Raw genomic sequence first — 15,762 nt, forward strand, 5'->3', positions numbered from 1 at the left:
GCTATACATAATGTAATGCACCGTAAAGTAAGCACACATTTTTGCGTTGTTGTTGAATGTATTAACACAGACTAGAGCCTGACACAGTACAGAAACCCACAACACAACAATCCATTGTTTTGTTTGTGAGAATACGGCTCGTATTGTCATTCTATCATATTCTATAATTGCTACACTTACATAATTCATTGGAGTAGAACATTTGTGAAAATCTATCTCTTCAAAAATACAATAAAAGTTGCCATGTCTAGTGGAAGTTACTTTTTTCTTTTTTTTGAAAATACCACCTTTGTTACCAATTAAGCTCCCCAAAGGTAGTATGGTTACTCCGAGGAAAGTAAAACTACTAGTTTCTGTCCATGGGGTTTGTACGGATATTTGCTCCCCCATTAACATATATCACATACTTTCTGCCAATGCCACAACTCAATGCTGCATATTTGCAGCAACCACTGCCTGCTTACCAGCAACCACACTTCCTTTTGGATTAGCATTTAGGAAATGCTGCATGTGGATCCGGCAATAGGAGTTCAGGTTCATCTTGCTCTGTAAAGGAGTGTATGTGAGCTTAGAGTCGCGTCTATGCCACACTGATTTGTTCTAAAGCAACACATGAGTGGAGCCATAACAAACAAAACATGTGTATTTTTGCAAAAAACATGGGTGCAACAGTGTCCAGACCTGTTTTGACCTCACGCTGTCTAAACAAAATAAGATTAAACCAACATTAGCGAGCTGATTTCTGCTACCTGAGACGGGTACTGAATGTCTGGAGAAATAATCACAGACATTTATTGTTGAGCTTGACTAAAATGTTTAACTGCAGACCTCCCTCTCATCTGAAAACTTTTTCCAGTGCAGTTTTCAAATCTTCAGTTTGAGCCTGTTTGAACAATGTGGCAGAAATGCAGCGTGTAAATTAATTCAGTGCAGAAATCCCCTCTGTCTTATATGTATGTATTTCCACAACAAATGTAAACTTTCACACAGAAACATCACCTGTCCATTTTTAAGAGTACATAGAGGAACAGGACCAGATGTTGGAGCGGACTTTGAAAGCTTGAAAACTCATTAAACATTTTTATAGCTGAACTTGGAATTAGCATGTGTGGGAGAGCAACACTTCATGTGCTACCTGTGAGTGAGACATCAAAGAGCGCTGCAGCTGCTAATGACAGGCCTAAACATGTCTGAGTTCCAAAATTAGCCGATACAGCTAATTATCCCCCAAAGAAACGGCAGACCGTCAAGCAAAAAATGCATGTAAAGCTCACGTTATCCCAGAAGAAAAACCCAAATTAGATCAATTGGTTGCTCTGCATTTGACATTTGTCCATCAGTATGTTTTTTTTCAGCTGGTGATCCACATGAAGATTTTCATGTGGTCTTGTATAGGGTTTCAGTGAAGAGAGAAGCACCCCCACCCCCCTTACAAACCCACTCCTACCTCCGAAAATCACAACCTATCCCTCACAGAGCTCTGTCAACCCACCTCTGGAATTTCAAAGAGGAAGGGACATTGGGACATAGAGTGTAGCTGCACCACTGAAAAGAGTGGGAAAGAGAGGGGTTTTTTCCCTGAAGGAGAACTCAACTTTGTACTTTGGAAATACATGAAATCTGGCGTGCTCTGTGTAGAGGACCAAAGACTAAGACCTGTTCCTGTCTAAGCCTTTTAATGAGCATAAGCCCCCGGTAGGAATAGTTGGAACTCACAGAAACCAAAGTCAGCCCCGTGGGAAGCAGAGCTCTCCGGCTGCTCACAGCCACAGACATGCAGCCGTTCACCTTGGTCGGGGCTCTTTTTTTCATAGTCCACATCTCCTCTGGTAGTGCGGAAGCCCACAGGTAAGTCAGTGAATTAGAGCATAAGGGCGTTTAATGTTGTATGCTATGTTTTCTACCTTGAGACCTGCAGCAGGTGTAAACTTTACTTGGATATTTACTCAGTCAAGAATGATAAAGACCTTCCTAGATAATGTCAGATATATTTCTACGTATCATACAGTGAGTATCACATTGCAATGGCACCAATAATAAACCAAAAGTGCCACCAACTGTACTGACTCATTTGGCCCATTTCCTGTTGCCAAAAAGGGAATTACTACCATTTTAACTGACAGTTCCTCTACATGCTTTTACTTTAAGTGGAGCTTAATGAGTAACATGAACCCTCCCCGCTATTTGACACAGAATTATTGGCTTTAAATCTTTACAGGGAAAACTCTTGCATTGATGGTATATACACACTGCTGCTGCTGCTGCCAGCAGAGGACTATGACAGCTATGACAGTGTGTCAGCTAAAAGTGGCACAGCAACTGTTAATAACTGAAGAGCACCTGTCGCTCTAAGGAGCCGCTCTCCTGTGGGCTATTCTGGTTGATTTCTATCAAGTCTCAGATTCCCCCAGTCCAACTGGAGCCGAGGCTGCTTATAGGATGCTATCCCTGTGACACCTAAACATCTGGGATATAAGAGTTTGGCACTGCGCTTAAAAGTAGAACAAATGAAGCTGAAAGCTGTAAAGTCAGATTTGTATGTATTATTCTGACATGAATTTATTTATGTACTAAGTCAAAGTCAAATGGCATCTTAATTTAATTTACAGGTTAAAAATACACACATGCAATATAATCTATATATAATGTAAGTTATTTTGAATGCAATGCTGACTTGCTGACCACAACTGAGAATAACTTAACTGTGAATCTCATCTGACTCCAGAAAATGGAGTCAGGTAAAGATCAAGGTACAGTGAAAAAAGAGGACATATGGTTGTGCATAAGGTATCAATGTACAACGCAGGAAGTGTCTGATTAGTGTGTTTTTCTCCATCTGTAGCCTACATCCTGTCAGCTGGCTGTTACTCCACGGGGAGCTCCCTTTTTTCACTAAACAAGCCTGTGAGGGGACATTTTAGTTGTTTTTGTTTCACACAACTACCATCGGGACCAAAATTATAAGACAAGGTTGGCTGAAATCTACAATTAGGAGAGCTTAGTGAGACTGTGGATGTGTTGGGTGCTGATTTTTTCATGTCAATATGGTTGAATTTGTAATAACATGTCCATATAGTGTTTCATTGTTGAAATAAGATTTTGCTTAAAGGTCAAATTTACTATCTGATGTTCCATCCATTAACCAGGGTGGGTTATAAATTTAGCTGAGACAGTGAAATTACATATCTTACCTTTTGTTTTTCTCTTGCTCTATAAAGGCACTACAGACAAGTCCTCACTGGAAACCAACCAGGTGTTTGTCGCTATGGCAGGAGGCTGGAGTGTTGCTATGGCTGGAAGAAAAACACTAAAGGACAGTGTGAGGGTAAGAGAGCATTTATATATCTATATAAAATCTAATTTACTGCCACAATGCACAGTCTCCTAACAATTGTTATTCTTTTCATGAAAGATATTTTCCTCACCAAAATAAATGTGGAGGCAACGACAGTCTAGATTGAAAAACCTTGCCTGTATAATAGAAATGTGTGGTTTGATAATAATCCATCATTCTCAAACCACTGATATTTCTGGTGATATTCTCTTCATGTTAAATGTTTTACCAGCTCAGTGTGACCATGGCTGCAAGCACGGAGAGTGTGTTGGCCCCAACAAATGCAAGTGTTTCCCAGGATACACTGGAAAGACGTGTAATCAAGGTGGGTAGTTGGGGTCTGGAAAACATGGGTCAAACTGGGTACAGGATAATCTAATTTCCAGTTGATAAGCTTTACTGACTAATTCTGGGTATGTTTCACTTTACGCAAATCTTTTTCTCTTGTGTTTCAATAAAAGCATTTCAGTTAAAAAGTAAATATTTTAGGTTTTAGAGAAGACGGTGTTGCTTGTGGAAAAATAAGGGTGACTCTTATTTCCAGATCTGAATGAGTGCGGCCTGAAACCTCGTCCCTGTGAGCATCGCTGCATGAACACCTTTGGAAGTTACAAATGCTACTGCCTCAATGGTTACACCGTAATGCCTGATGGATCTTGTGCGAGTGAGTCCCATTGTGCTCCTATCCGTGCATAGCCTAAGTGGAAACAAATGAAAATCAAAGTTGGCAAGTTTGAATATTTATAAATGCGTTCCTTTTGTGTCCATGCGCGAAGATTCCAGGACATGCTCTGCTGCTCACTGTCAGTATGGCTGTGAGGAGGTTCAGGGGGAGATTCGCTGCCTCTGCCCGTCTGCGGGGCTGCAGCTGGGGCAAGATGGGAGGACTTGTGTAGGTGAGCTACCACACACACACACACACACACACACACACACACACACACACACACACACAATAATATAGTATATGAATGTTTTTATGCATATGGTATCATGCAAGTAAAACCTATATGTCAAATATGATAAATGATTAGAGAAAAGCAAAATGTAAGGAGAGTGAAAAATCAGATGGAACAATAAAAAAGTACAGAGTTGAAAAAAGGCTTTACTTTGGCTTGTTTCTGTCTCATGGATTGTGAGTTTTTGCATAGGGGAACAATTCTGTACATATTCTATTATGTGGCTTCTCCATGCTTGGCTTGTAAATAAGATGGGTGCAATTAAGTTATATTTCTACCCACAAAACTGCCTGAGCTGTGAGAGAGAGCCAGTCTGGCATACAGATCACGAAGTAATATAATAGTTCTGGAGCATTAAACTTAAAGATTACCATCAATTCAACACACTAAAAAAAAGAGATACAGCAGAAGTACACTTTTATGAACTGAATGAAAATATGTATATTAATTCATTAAATGATTGTCTCTACAGCAATAGGCTGACTACTACAACTATTTGGCACTGTATCACGTTCAAAAGCATTATCAATGGTGATGTTACTATTATCTAAAAAAGCAATCTTGCACATTTTTAATGTTAAGTCATTCATTGCATCCACAACTAAATGTGCAGCTCACTTACCACACTCAGTGGAAACACTGCTTCCAACCTGGCCTGGGGCCACTGCAAACACAAATTAGCAGTGATGCTAGTAGGAAGCCAGTGAGGGATCGTGTTCATGATCACCGGGATGTTGTAATGAACTCAGTACACTAACCACAGCGAAGTTCCCTGCTGGCAGATCAAAAAGAGCAGCTGAGGACTCCATGTGAATCAGAGGAAACACACCCAATTCACGAAAAATAGCCAGCAGTGTGTATCAAGGGTCGCAGAGCAGTGGAAATAAGCCATTACAAAAGAATGACTAAGAAACAAAAATGTTATATTGCCTAATGTGACATGTGACTAATGTCAAACACCTGTATTCTGTTTCCCTTCAGATATTGATGAATGTGTAACAGGGAATAACCTCTGCCCCTACGACAGACAATGTGTGAACACCTTTGGAAGCTACTTCTGCAAATGTCAGAATGGCTACGACTTGAAATATGTTGACGGCAAATACGACTGTGTAGGTAAGGTATACGAGTTTATAACGAGGAAAACAATCAAGATAAATTCTGCTCCTAAAGGTACAAATAGGCTTCTTCCAATTCCAGACCTTGATGAGTGTGCAGCCAGCATCCACAAGTGCAGCCACCATGCTGTCTGTGTGAACACTCAAGGATCCTTCAAGTGCAGGTGCCAGCCTGGCTTCAGAGGCAATGGCTTTGAATGCTCTGGTGAGATCCAAGAACTGCAACACAGAATCATGAATTAACTTGTCTTCCAAGTCCATTCATAATAGATTTCAACAACTCATGTCTCAGGCCTTTCCCAGGTGACAGTAGTCAGTCAGATTTGTCAGAAGCAGTTTTACAGCCACATATTTCATTTACTCAGTGAACAGGCCAAGTCTAGTTTCCTGTTGTTAGACTCCATACCTCTTCACAGCAAGAGAGAGCCACAGATTGAATACACACCTGTCTAAATATTGTACGGTAGCCGGCCATCTGAAGAAGAAGTTGAAAGGCTGGTAGTGTTGTACTCTTTAACCCAGGCCCAGATAATAACAGGTGAAGCCTCATGATGCCAAATTACAGAGGCCAGCGGTTTCAGCATAAATGAAAGATGCCTTTATTTTTTGTAGTCAAGCCGTTTTATCAGAGGTCGTGGGACGGAGACAAAGGCAGTGCAGATGATTTCCTCAATGGTGAGATTGTGTGGAATCCAAGACTGCTTCTACTGTTCACTCCCTGGCCTGCAACCCCATTTATTCCCTCCTCTTGCCTCCTACTTTTTAAGAACACTTCTCCAAACTCTCCCCCATGCTCATGGCTGAAAATGTTGCACGTCCTATGCACACACAGCTTGATATGAGACCTGGAATCCTCAGCATGACTTCTAAAATACAGACCTTGTGTGACAAAATGCTTGTGCACTTAAAACACTAATTTAAGTTATGTGCAATGAATGTTGCTGTCATGCTTCATCTGCATGGAGTAGGACAAGAGCAGCAGCTGCAGAATACATGACAAGAAATGTACCTGAAGCCCGGAAACAAACTGTCTTTCCCACTCATGATTGCAGTTCCACATGTCTAATCTGATTCCTCTTCCTGCCTGCAGCCATCCAGGACTCCCAAGTGAAGCCTGGGATTCTGGGAGGTACGCTGGACAACGAGGACATCAAAAATATAATCCCTGAACCAGCCGCAACGCTGCCGCCTAAGTTCCATCAGCAGCCTTTTGACTATGATGGAGAGGTCTACGTTGGCCCCCAGACTGAGCAGAAACAGGTGGATGAATTTCCTGAGGAGGAAGAAGAGGAGGTGGAGGAAGACAACCAGCTCAATCCAAGAGGAGATGTTTTCAGTAAGTGCCCTTTCGTTTGGCTCCTTTGCAGTAATTCTGGGTGGTCCACAATGTATTAACCTTACACAGACTAAACAAACTCAGTTTCTACAGAGACTTAGCTCTCATGTCTACAAAGCATCTGAATACAATTGTCGATTTTTCAGTAGGCAGCTGCAGTAAGTATTAAATTGCAGGTCAGGCCTAAGACCTTGACCAGAGAAGAAAGGGGCCTGTTGCTTCATGTCCCCTGTCGCCCACAGGCTCCACTAAGACCTGTATAACTCTTCTTGAAGGGTTTGATGTTACTAACAATGGAGGAACACATTTGTTGACTCTTTAGTGAACAACATGCTCAGACATATTGAATCTGATTAGTCAAAGATGTCCTAGTTATTTCCTCAAAGAACCACAAGCATTATTACTGTCATGCTGTCATGTCCTCCAGCATTGTAAAAAAAATAGGGTCACTAACTCTAAGATCCTATCAACTCTAAGCTGACATATTTTTAAAACTCTTTCATGATATCAAACCATTGGCTAAAACTAAAATATAAAGCTCTGAATAAGAACCCAGCAATGTAGAATGAAGAAATGATTAGAATCAATCTAATTGGTTATGTGACATGGTGCTTTCTAGATCATGTCATTCACGCCTGATTTGTGTATAGATGCTCCTTTCTGACACTTTCATCAGATAAAAAGAGACGAGTGGGCAGTGTGGTCATTCCGCGGTATGCACCTCAATGAGAAACCCCGCACATGAGGTTACCTTTCACAAAGAATCTTGATCTTCATGGAAACACCCTGGCCTGTGTGAACTCAGATAGCAAGAGGAGACAGGCCCCAAGACATCCATCACCTCCAGGGAGGAATTTTACTCTGTCGGCATGAGAGAGCCCAGGGATACAACTCATCCTGCTTCCCATCTTCTGGGAGGAGGGTGAGGAAGGGAGGGAGGTTACTAAGCCTCCAAGCCTTTTATTATGTTTTCCCCAAAACAGCTGTTGTGCAAACAGACTTGACTCCTAGTTGGAAAGTCTGTCATCAGCACTCTAGACCTCTTAACACTAGCCCACTCTAGCTGAGCAGGTTCAATAACCCAGCTGTCACTCGTTTGACTCTCTAAGGCCGCTTGCCATGGGGGTGGTTAGCTGCAAGAGCTTTAAAATACTTGGGGTGGGCTGTTTCCTAAAGTTGCAGATTCATCTCAAGACATGAGTGACAGCAGGGCAGGTCTACACCTGTTGGTTAAAAGGCACTTTCTCGCTTTTGTTTCACTGTGGAATTTCTCTTTGCTGCATAATTTTCTTTTTTTTAAGATCACATATTTTATGAGGAATTCATAGACAAAACATTATTTGTCATGTCTGTGAGGCAAAAGTGTAAGGGGCATATTTTATGTTAAAAAGAATGCAGTCCTGCATTAAATCCTAGGTAGTTTTTTTTGGAAACAGAACTTTATAACCTTTTGGTTTTATTACAGGACTGTTTGAATGCAATAGTTTAAGATAGGTATAAGTGTAAGTGTACCTAATAAACTGGAAAGTGGGTGTATATCCAACAGAAAATTCATGAATTTACACAGATTTTTCTCTTTTGACTCTTAACACAGTATCAGAGGACTTTGAATCAGTGTTTGGCCCCGCCACAGAAGTCAAAGAAATCCAAATAACACCCGTTCAGGAAGGTAATCAAATATCTGTTCATGTTCCATTGTTATTTAATGACTGTTTATGATACTTTTCCTAATGTGCTCCTTTGGTTTTACCCTCTAGAGTTTATCCTGGATTGCAACTTTGATCAGGGAGCATGTGAGTGGGTCCAAGACAAGGCTGATGACATGGACTGGAGCGTAGCCTACCATAACGGTAACAAAATTATTAATATGTGTATTACAGGTTATTTAAGATAAATTTGGAATGTAGATGCATTCATTTATACGACAAACTCTCTCAGGTGCTGAGTACTACATGGCCATGAGTGGGCTCCTAGGGGAGTCAGAGGATATAGCCAAGCTGAAGTTGCTTCTCAGTGACCGGACCCAGCAGGGCAGCTTCTGCCTCACCTTTGACTACCGTGTGGTGGGTCACAATGTGGGAACTCTCAGGGTGCTGCTGGATAATAATGCTTACCCCGTATGGGAGCAGAGCCAAAGCAGAGACCAGAGCTGGCAGACAGAGCTCCTCACTGTGGCCTGGACAGAGGAAGCGCCAGAATCTGTGAGTAATTTTATAGTTTCATAGCACTTATTTTCAATAGATGATCGTTGAACTAGTGCTGTAACAGCTAACGAGAATAAAACCAGCCAAAGGAGATTGAACAACAGCACAAATATTGTATAAGAAGTCTATGCAGAACTTTTGTGACTAGCTGGGTTTTTCTCTAAAATGTTAAATTAATGTGATTCACAGTGGCCTATGTTTGAAAGACAAGCCCAATATTGTTGAATCACTTCTCGAATATACAAACTGAAAATGCCATGGTACCTTTGAATGTCTTTCAGATTGTCTTTGAAGCTCAGCATGGGAAAGATGTTGGAGGAGAGATTGGACTGGACAATGTTGTGCTAACCTCAGGGCCCTGTCAAGAGGATGTCAGTCCATTTGTTTAAGAATCTCCACCCCGGATTTACAATTTCAAAAATATGACACATGTCAAAGATTCCGGTTTCCTGTCTGTATGTTGGTCTGGAGTTTCACGCTGTCTTACAAGACATCCACACGAATATACAGATATGGTCTCAAGGTAAGATCTGTACTTTGAGTGCATGCATGTTTACTTAATCACCATGCTGCTACATTGGTACATTTGGCTTCATTCTCTATCGTGATTTTCAAAATGGTCTCCGAAGATACAGATCACCCAGATCTCAGGAATAGGTGGAAATGCTTACTTTGTCTTTTAGTTAGATGTAACAGAGTTGTGCTTAGTCCTTTGTTGTGTATGTAATTGCTGAAGTTAACTGAAAATAATCTATGACATGTAATGTGAATTCTTACGTGAATTAAATCTGAAATTCAATCTTAGATGAATAACTGTTTTTGAAGGCTGGTTAGTTCAAATGATAAAAGTATCAGTACGTAACTGCTGTAAATTTTGCTTTCATATTATATTGTACTATTACAATAAATCTGTTTTTTTTTTTCTAACTCTGTCTTCCAATCCTCTTCCTTGATTGTGTCAATTGAAAGTTTATGCAAATCATCGCCTAGACTTTTCTGGTAATGGATGTGACTGTATCATAATCAGTGCTACAGTGTGGACAAACCCAAGGTAATATGAAGAATGGGGTTAATTTTAGGACATCCAGTCTATTGATTGAAGAAATACCACTATAAATGAACTGTTAATTTATAGATGCCAGGACTGGAATTGTATCACAAAAAAAACTTTTCATGGTGGTACATTTTATTCCTCAACTTCAGTGAAAAATGATTTCATACTGACATAGATATATCAAAAAGGGGCAAAAACAATTGTTTGCTCTAACAACCAAAGACATGTGGTGGCAGCATTGGCTGGCACTGTCTGTTTTGGGGGTTTTGAAGGTAATATTGCTGTCTGATATCTTGTGTATCAAATTAGATTGTACCAACACTAACATTACTTCTTGAAATAATGTTAGTGTTTGTACAATCCTGAGGTATTTGTGCTTTACTTGGTTAAAATTAGTACTACTAATAAAAGTCAGAGGCGCATACTGTAATCTGTGCTCCACAACATTGTCATCATTAGAACACTGGTCAGTGAGTCTACTTTCATTCAGAAAAGTCCCAGATGTCAACGATCAAAAACAATTCTAAATGGACCACTCTGCATTAAAGCACTTAAAATTGATAATTGACATATCGTTCGTCAGCTCTAGTGTATTTTGTTGGTAAGATTCGTGTAGGTGATTTTGGGGTATGTTTACATAGTGGTGTTGCTACGTAATATTCCGTCCGTACCTTCTGAAGACATCTCAATAAAAACATGGTTATAGTGCAACAGTGAAATTAACTTCATGTTACAGGGCGACTACATCTAATGTTTTTTTCGATGGGCTTGAGTGAATTTTAGAGCAGCTGAGATGCTGGCAGATAACAGCTAAATTAACAAACCATAATCAGAAATGGGGACTTTAAAGTAACGTTGGTTAAATGCATAACGTCTATGGTTAAATGTCGCTCTCTGTTGGTTGAGCATGAATAATACAAAGAAGTAAAAGATGTGTTACCGACGGAGAATATGGGAAGACAAATAGACACACTGTTTAAAATGAATTAATCAAACGATTTGACGTGCAACTCTGCGAATAATATTGTATGTGTACGTTGTAAACACAGTCTGCGGTCGTAAGAGCTTGTAACGTTTTCTCAGCTCTCGTTGGTTGTTTCTGTCCGACAAGATCACATGATCCGAGGCGTCCAGTCCATGTATCGTTAGCTTGTTAGCAGCTAGCTGCGTTAGCATCAAGCCTTCGAGGTTCACCCGGAAACGGTGCGACCTGACGTTATCTCGAGCTACACCAAGGCGAGGAGCTGTCAAACACATGCTTTAATATTAATTCAGTGGTTTCGTGTTATGTTTCTCGTTGACTCAGTAGCTGCTTGGCCCAAACTGTAAGGTGCGTTACTAGCAATCTCGCCCACAGGTAAGCTAGCGAATGTAATTAGTGCAGTAGAACCTAACTCCAGCTGTGTTCCCCTGTTTTCCTTTTTTTCATGTTAGCTTAGCTTAGCTAACGCGTAGCCAGCTGATAGACTCGCAATTTAGACTTAACTGTACTTGTGTGCTAGCATGTTTCATCTATTAGTTTATTAGTGTGTGCGCGTTATCTTAACAAGCTAAATCTTTATATCAGGTAAGAGTGCTCACAAACAGTGTATTGAACGTTTGGAAGCGGATTATGCTTTATTGGGCCATCTGTTAATCAGGAAACTGGTGTTTTACAGCTGGTTGAACGTTAACGTTACCTAACGTTACATGGCTGCTCACATCAACATTAAACACACGAGCATGTGACCAAGGACCAGGGTCTACAGCACATGATCTGGACAAGTGGAGGAGGCCAAAATCTATCAGGGGTGAGATAAAATACTCAACATTTCTACCAAAAATTATGTGTCTGGAGTAAAGTGCTTGTTGCTTGCAATGTTTTTTCAAAATTATATTATAGTGTCATACAGGTAATAAAAATGTCTCTTACACACTGCATCTCTTCATTAGGTCAATTATTCTAAAGTGGTCGATCGGGATTGAACAGCCATGACGACAAAGACATCCCTGCTCAAAGTCATTCTGCTGGGTGATGGCGGTGTCGGAAAAAGCTCCATCATGAATCGCTACGTCACCAACAAGTTTGATGCGCACCTCTTCCACACCATTGGCGTGGAGTTCCTCAACAAGGAACTGGAGGTAGATGGCCACCAGGTGACCCTGCAGATCTGGGACACTGCTGGCCAAGAGCGCTTCCGCAGCTTGAGGACTCCTTTCTATCGTGGCTCCGACTGCTGCCTGCTCACCTTCAGTGTCGATGACAACCAGAGTTTTGTCAATTTAGGCAACTGGAAGAAGGAGTTCATCTACTACGCAGATGTCAAGGAGCCAGAGAAGTTTCCATTCGTGGTCTTGGGCAACAAAGTGGATGTGACAGAAAGGCAGGTGTCATCCGAGGAGGCGAAGCAATGGTGCCAGGAGAACGGGGATTACCCCTATTATGAGACCAGTGCCAAGGATGCCACCAATGTAGCGGTGGCCTTTGAGGAGGCAGTGCGCAGAGTTTTGGCATTGGATGAAAGAACGGACCACCTCATCCCCACAGACACAGTCAAGCTGCACAGAAAGCCTCGCTCTGCTGGCACTTGCTGTTCATAACATTCAGGACCTATCACTAACAATAATTTGCTGTTATGCCTGTTATGTGACAAGGCTGTAGGTTTACAATGCTGTAGTAACAACTTATTTAAACAAATTATACCACTGGCTTTATGATTTGTTATACTGTTGAAGTTTGATCATGCTAACAGTTGGACTTCTGTTTGAAGAGAGGAGAGGAAAACACTAAATGCATCTCTAATTACAAATAAACATGAAATCACTGAAGCATTCACATAACTCTGCCACAGTTCAAAGGCTGGGGCTTTGGAGAAGTAGCAGAAAAATGAACTATATTATGTGTTGTCCCAAGACTACCTGCGGGAAACTAGACAAATATATTGGAACAGTTTCACTTCCCTCTCAAATGGTTGAATGTTCCTTTCTGTCATGAAGGCAAATTATGTGACTTAAAATGTGTGCTACCAAGGGAGTGAGATCATCAAAGGGTTTCTGAACGTCACTCCTAAATGAAATAATACATGACCGCATAATTAAATGAGTTATGCAGCTTAATAGTCTTATTTCTGAGAATTATTAAGTAGCTAAGTCACTACTATGTGTAACTAACAAATTGAGGCTTATCGTGATGAATGCATATTCTGCTTTGTGAATAGATTATGGCTGTGGGACACGATCCCCAACAGAAGATAAATATTGAAGCAAAGTTAACATGCATGGCCTATGGTGTAACTAAGTTTCTGGAGCCTTTTGTATTTTGTAAACAGTTTTTACCTTAAAAATCAATAATGCCTTGAGGAAAGTGTAATGAAGGAGTGGTCATGATTGAGTAAACAGTTTTCTTTCTTTCTCATTGTTTGGGTTCATTGATTTAAATGATTTTCATCTTTGAAGCACTCTTAACATTTTCCCATTTTTAACAGTTGGAAGTCTTTCCCACGGCTTAGTAGTTAAAATGGTGAACCGTTCATGTTTGAACCGTTTGTCTTTTACATTCAAAGTTGTACTACTGGTATGCCAAATGATAAATAAACCCCCAGAGAATCGTCTCTTTAAGCATGTTTTGTAGCCCGAAAACTCTGACAAGTCTGTTAACCCAAAGTTTAGTCTGAACAGGATGTTACCATTCCGCTGTGCTTAACCACTGCAATGATACAATACCGAAACTATTATATAAACAAAGAACCTAACTATGTCAAGGTTCAAAATTCTGTCTATTAATCAAAATGTTGTCATTGTTGGTCAAGCTCTCTGGGGATAAGTTGACGGTTGAATGCCTTAAAGTCTAATATTTATGATCAACATACAGTATCCAAAGTCCCAGAAATAAAGAAAGACAAACATTACCTTAGGAACTACATCAGACAAGAAAATGTTTAATAGAAAACTGTTGAATACATTTTAGATTTTTGCAACAGGAAAAGAAAGCCATCAGACATAAAATGTGTTAGATATATACACAACAAGTAGACAAGCACATGCATGGAATCCTTGTGCATGTGAAGTGATCAACTCAGGAGATGTTTCTTTCCAAGAAACTGTACTTTCCTCTCGAAAGCTGTTGAGCGGACTGGTGCATTGATTTCATAGAATGGATTCATCGCAAACTGGAAGACAAAACACATTTTTACACTGAAGGCATAAAACAAAACAAAGGATCCCCCATTTCAAATGCTTGTAATCATGGAAGACAACTCACCTTAATGTATAAATCATAAACGTCATTAAAAAAGTTTTTGATTCCATCTTCTTGTCGCACATCATGCAGCATGATGAATCTTATATGTGAGGCAAATAATTAAAGAAAATAAAGCCATGCCAATGAATTTCTGGAATATCACGGTACATTATAACAACAATATGACTGGGTATGTAATCACATTTTAATGCAAACTAACATGTTAAATAATGGCAGTTGGGCTTCAACTAACAATTATTTTCATTATCGATATGTTGATTTTTTTTTTTATTAATTGTGTTATCTATAAAATGGCAAAAAAAGGAAAAATTACAAATGTTTATTAAACATGAGATTAGCCATGTAGGGCTTTTGTCTGTCTCTTCAGTCAGTAAACTACAACATTTGATTTGATTAGATTGCGATTTCCACCATTTATAAAGAATGATGTACAGTCTGTTCTGTGTGGGGATAAAAAGGGAAGAATCCCGTGGAACAGAAAGGATATGTCCTGCAGTGACGAAGGCAGAAACAAACCACTCGTTGAACTTGTCCACAGTTTTCAAGTACATATTGTTGGACAGCCACATGTTTTCATCCACCAAATCCAGGGCAGCGTGTGCAATGAACTGGTTCAAGTGACGATGGTCATCCTGTGGTCAATGACGCAAATCATATTAAACAAAATGATACATTAACAGACACTCTGATTGAATTTAAATAACTGTAAAGGTCTTTTAGCACCAAGGCCTTTACATATGAAGCATACGACCACACCACTGTGATTAAACACAGTGGTGTGGTCGTATGCTTCATATGTAAAGGTCATATGCTTCATAGATTATATCCTGACAGTAAGCTGTAGTATATGGCTAGGCTAATAAATAACATTTGTTTACCACTGTTATTGCATTATTATGTACTGGAAGTGTTACCTTTGATTCAGGCTTCCCAGCTGGCAAGAACTCCATCTCAAACACAGGATTGTCCTGATGACCAACCATGACAAAATAAAAACTTCCAGACATTGTTTCCTCTTCGTCTCTGCCAAGTCAAACTGTCCTGCACACAATTCAAACCAAACAAAAATAGGTTAAACAATGTAATCTTTCCAAATAGCAGTGTTAATACCACTCAATTGGTTATGATCCTTTTAGCTAGCAAGCTAACGTAAAGCCGTAGTGCTCCGCAGACGCGAGACAACGTGTAAGTCTTCAAGGGATTCTTGTGAGACTAAAATAAACAAATCGCTTCTTGAAGGAGTATAAGAAAATAACGTACGCACAATAGCAAAAGCGTATTACTTTGATACAATCGACTTCTGTTTACCTGTTAATTTTGCTTCCTGGAGAGAAGTGATCACAGACGCGTAAAGATGACGACACGGTCAAGCAGCCCAATATATTTATCGGTTAACGGTTTGGCGAACGCCGTTTTAAGCTTAGCTTCATATAGATAACGTTGACTATTCCATTAAATATATGATAAATTATTGAATAATAAAAAATAAACAAATTGAAGATTTTCTCGTGACGTCA

General features: G+C 40.0%; 3 protein-coding genes across 5 annotated transcripts; 2 read left to right on the top strand and 1 right to left on the bottom strand.

The window, feature by feature from the left end:
* Window positions 1–1,713: 1,713 nt before the first annotated feature.
* Window positions 1,714–9,775, top strand: egfl6 (EGF-like-domain, multiple 6). The gene is made up of 12 exons (XM_068704833.1): window positions 1,714–1,848; window positions 3,219–3,325; window positions 3,567–3,659; window positions 3,879–3,998; window positions 4,111–4,230; window positions 5,275–5,409; window positions 5,494–5,616; window positions 6,502–6,747; window positions 8,342–8,416; window positions 8,505–8,597; window positions 8,686–8,948; window positions 9,233–9,775. The coding sequence occupies exons 1-12, from the start codon at window positions 1,775–1,777 to the stop codon at window positions 9,338–9,340; spliced, it is 1,557 nt and encodes a 518-aa protein (XP_068560934.1). The 5' UTR covers window positions 1,714–1,774; the 3' UTR covers window positions 9,341–9,775.
* A 1,236-nt stretch (window positions 9,776–11,011) lies between these two features.
* On the top strand, window positions 11,012–13,595 carry rab9a (RAB9A, member RAS oncogene family). 3 transcript variants are annotated; one of them, XM_068704834.1, is made up of 3 exons: window positions 11,012–11,362; window positions 11,664–11,795; window positions 11,938–13,595. In XM_068704834.1, exon 3 carries the CDS (start codon window positions 11,977–11,979, stop codon window positions 12,583–12,585), a length of 609 nt encoding a protein of 202 aa, XP_068560935.1. In that variant the 5' UTR covers window positions 11,012–11,362; window positions 11,664–11,795; window positions 11,938–11,976; the 3' UTR covers window positions 12,586–13,595. The 3 variants fall into 3 exon arrangements, with proteins under 3 accessions (XP_068560935.1, XP_068560936.1, XP_068560937.1); XM_068704835.1 differs by having other exon boundaries at window positions 11,012–11,335; XM_068704836.1 differs by lacking the exon at window positions 11,012–11,362 and adding an exon at window positions 11,382–11,572.
* Window positions 13,596–13,902: 307 nt separating this feature from the next.
* trappc2 (trafficking protein particle complex subunit 2) lies at window positions 13,903–15,627 on the bottom strand. The gene is made up of 5 exons (XM_068704837.1): window positions 15,554–15,627; window positions 15,160–15,286; window positions 14,729–14,877; window positions 14,246–14,327; window positions 13,903–14,153 (listed from the first exon to the last, which is right to left on the bottom strand). Exons 2-5 carry the CDS (start codon window positions 15,250–15,252, stop codon window positions 14,055–14,057), a joined length of 423 nt encoding a protein of 140 aa, XP_068560938.1. The 5' UTR covers window positions 15,253–15,286; window positions 15,554–15,627; the 3' UTR covers window positions 13,903–14,054.
* Window positions 15,628–15,762: the final 135 nt, after the last annotated feature.

This window comes from Cebidichthys violaceus, unplaced genomic scaffold, assembly GCF_023349555.1.
Source record: "Cebidichthys violaceus isolate CVI_PGR_0920_01 unplaced genomic scaffold, fCebVio1.0.p SCAF_11, whole genome shotgun sequence".
In the NCBI taxonomy this organism is placed as follows: Eukaryota; Metazoa; Chordata; class Actinopteri; order Perciformes; family Stichaeidae; genus Cebidichthys; species Cebidichthys violaceus.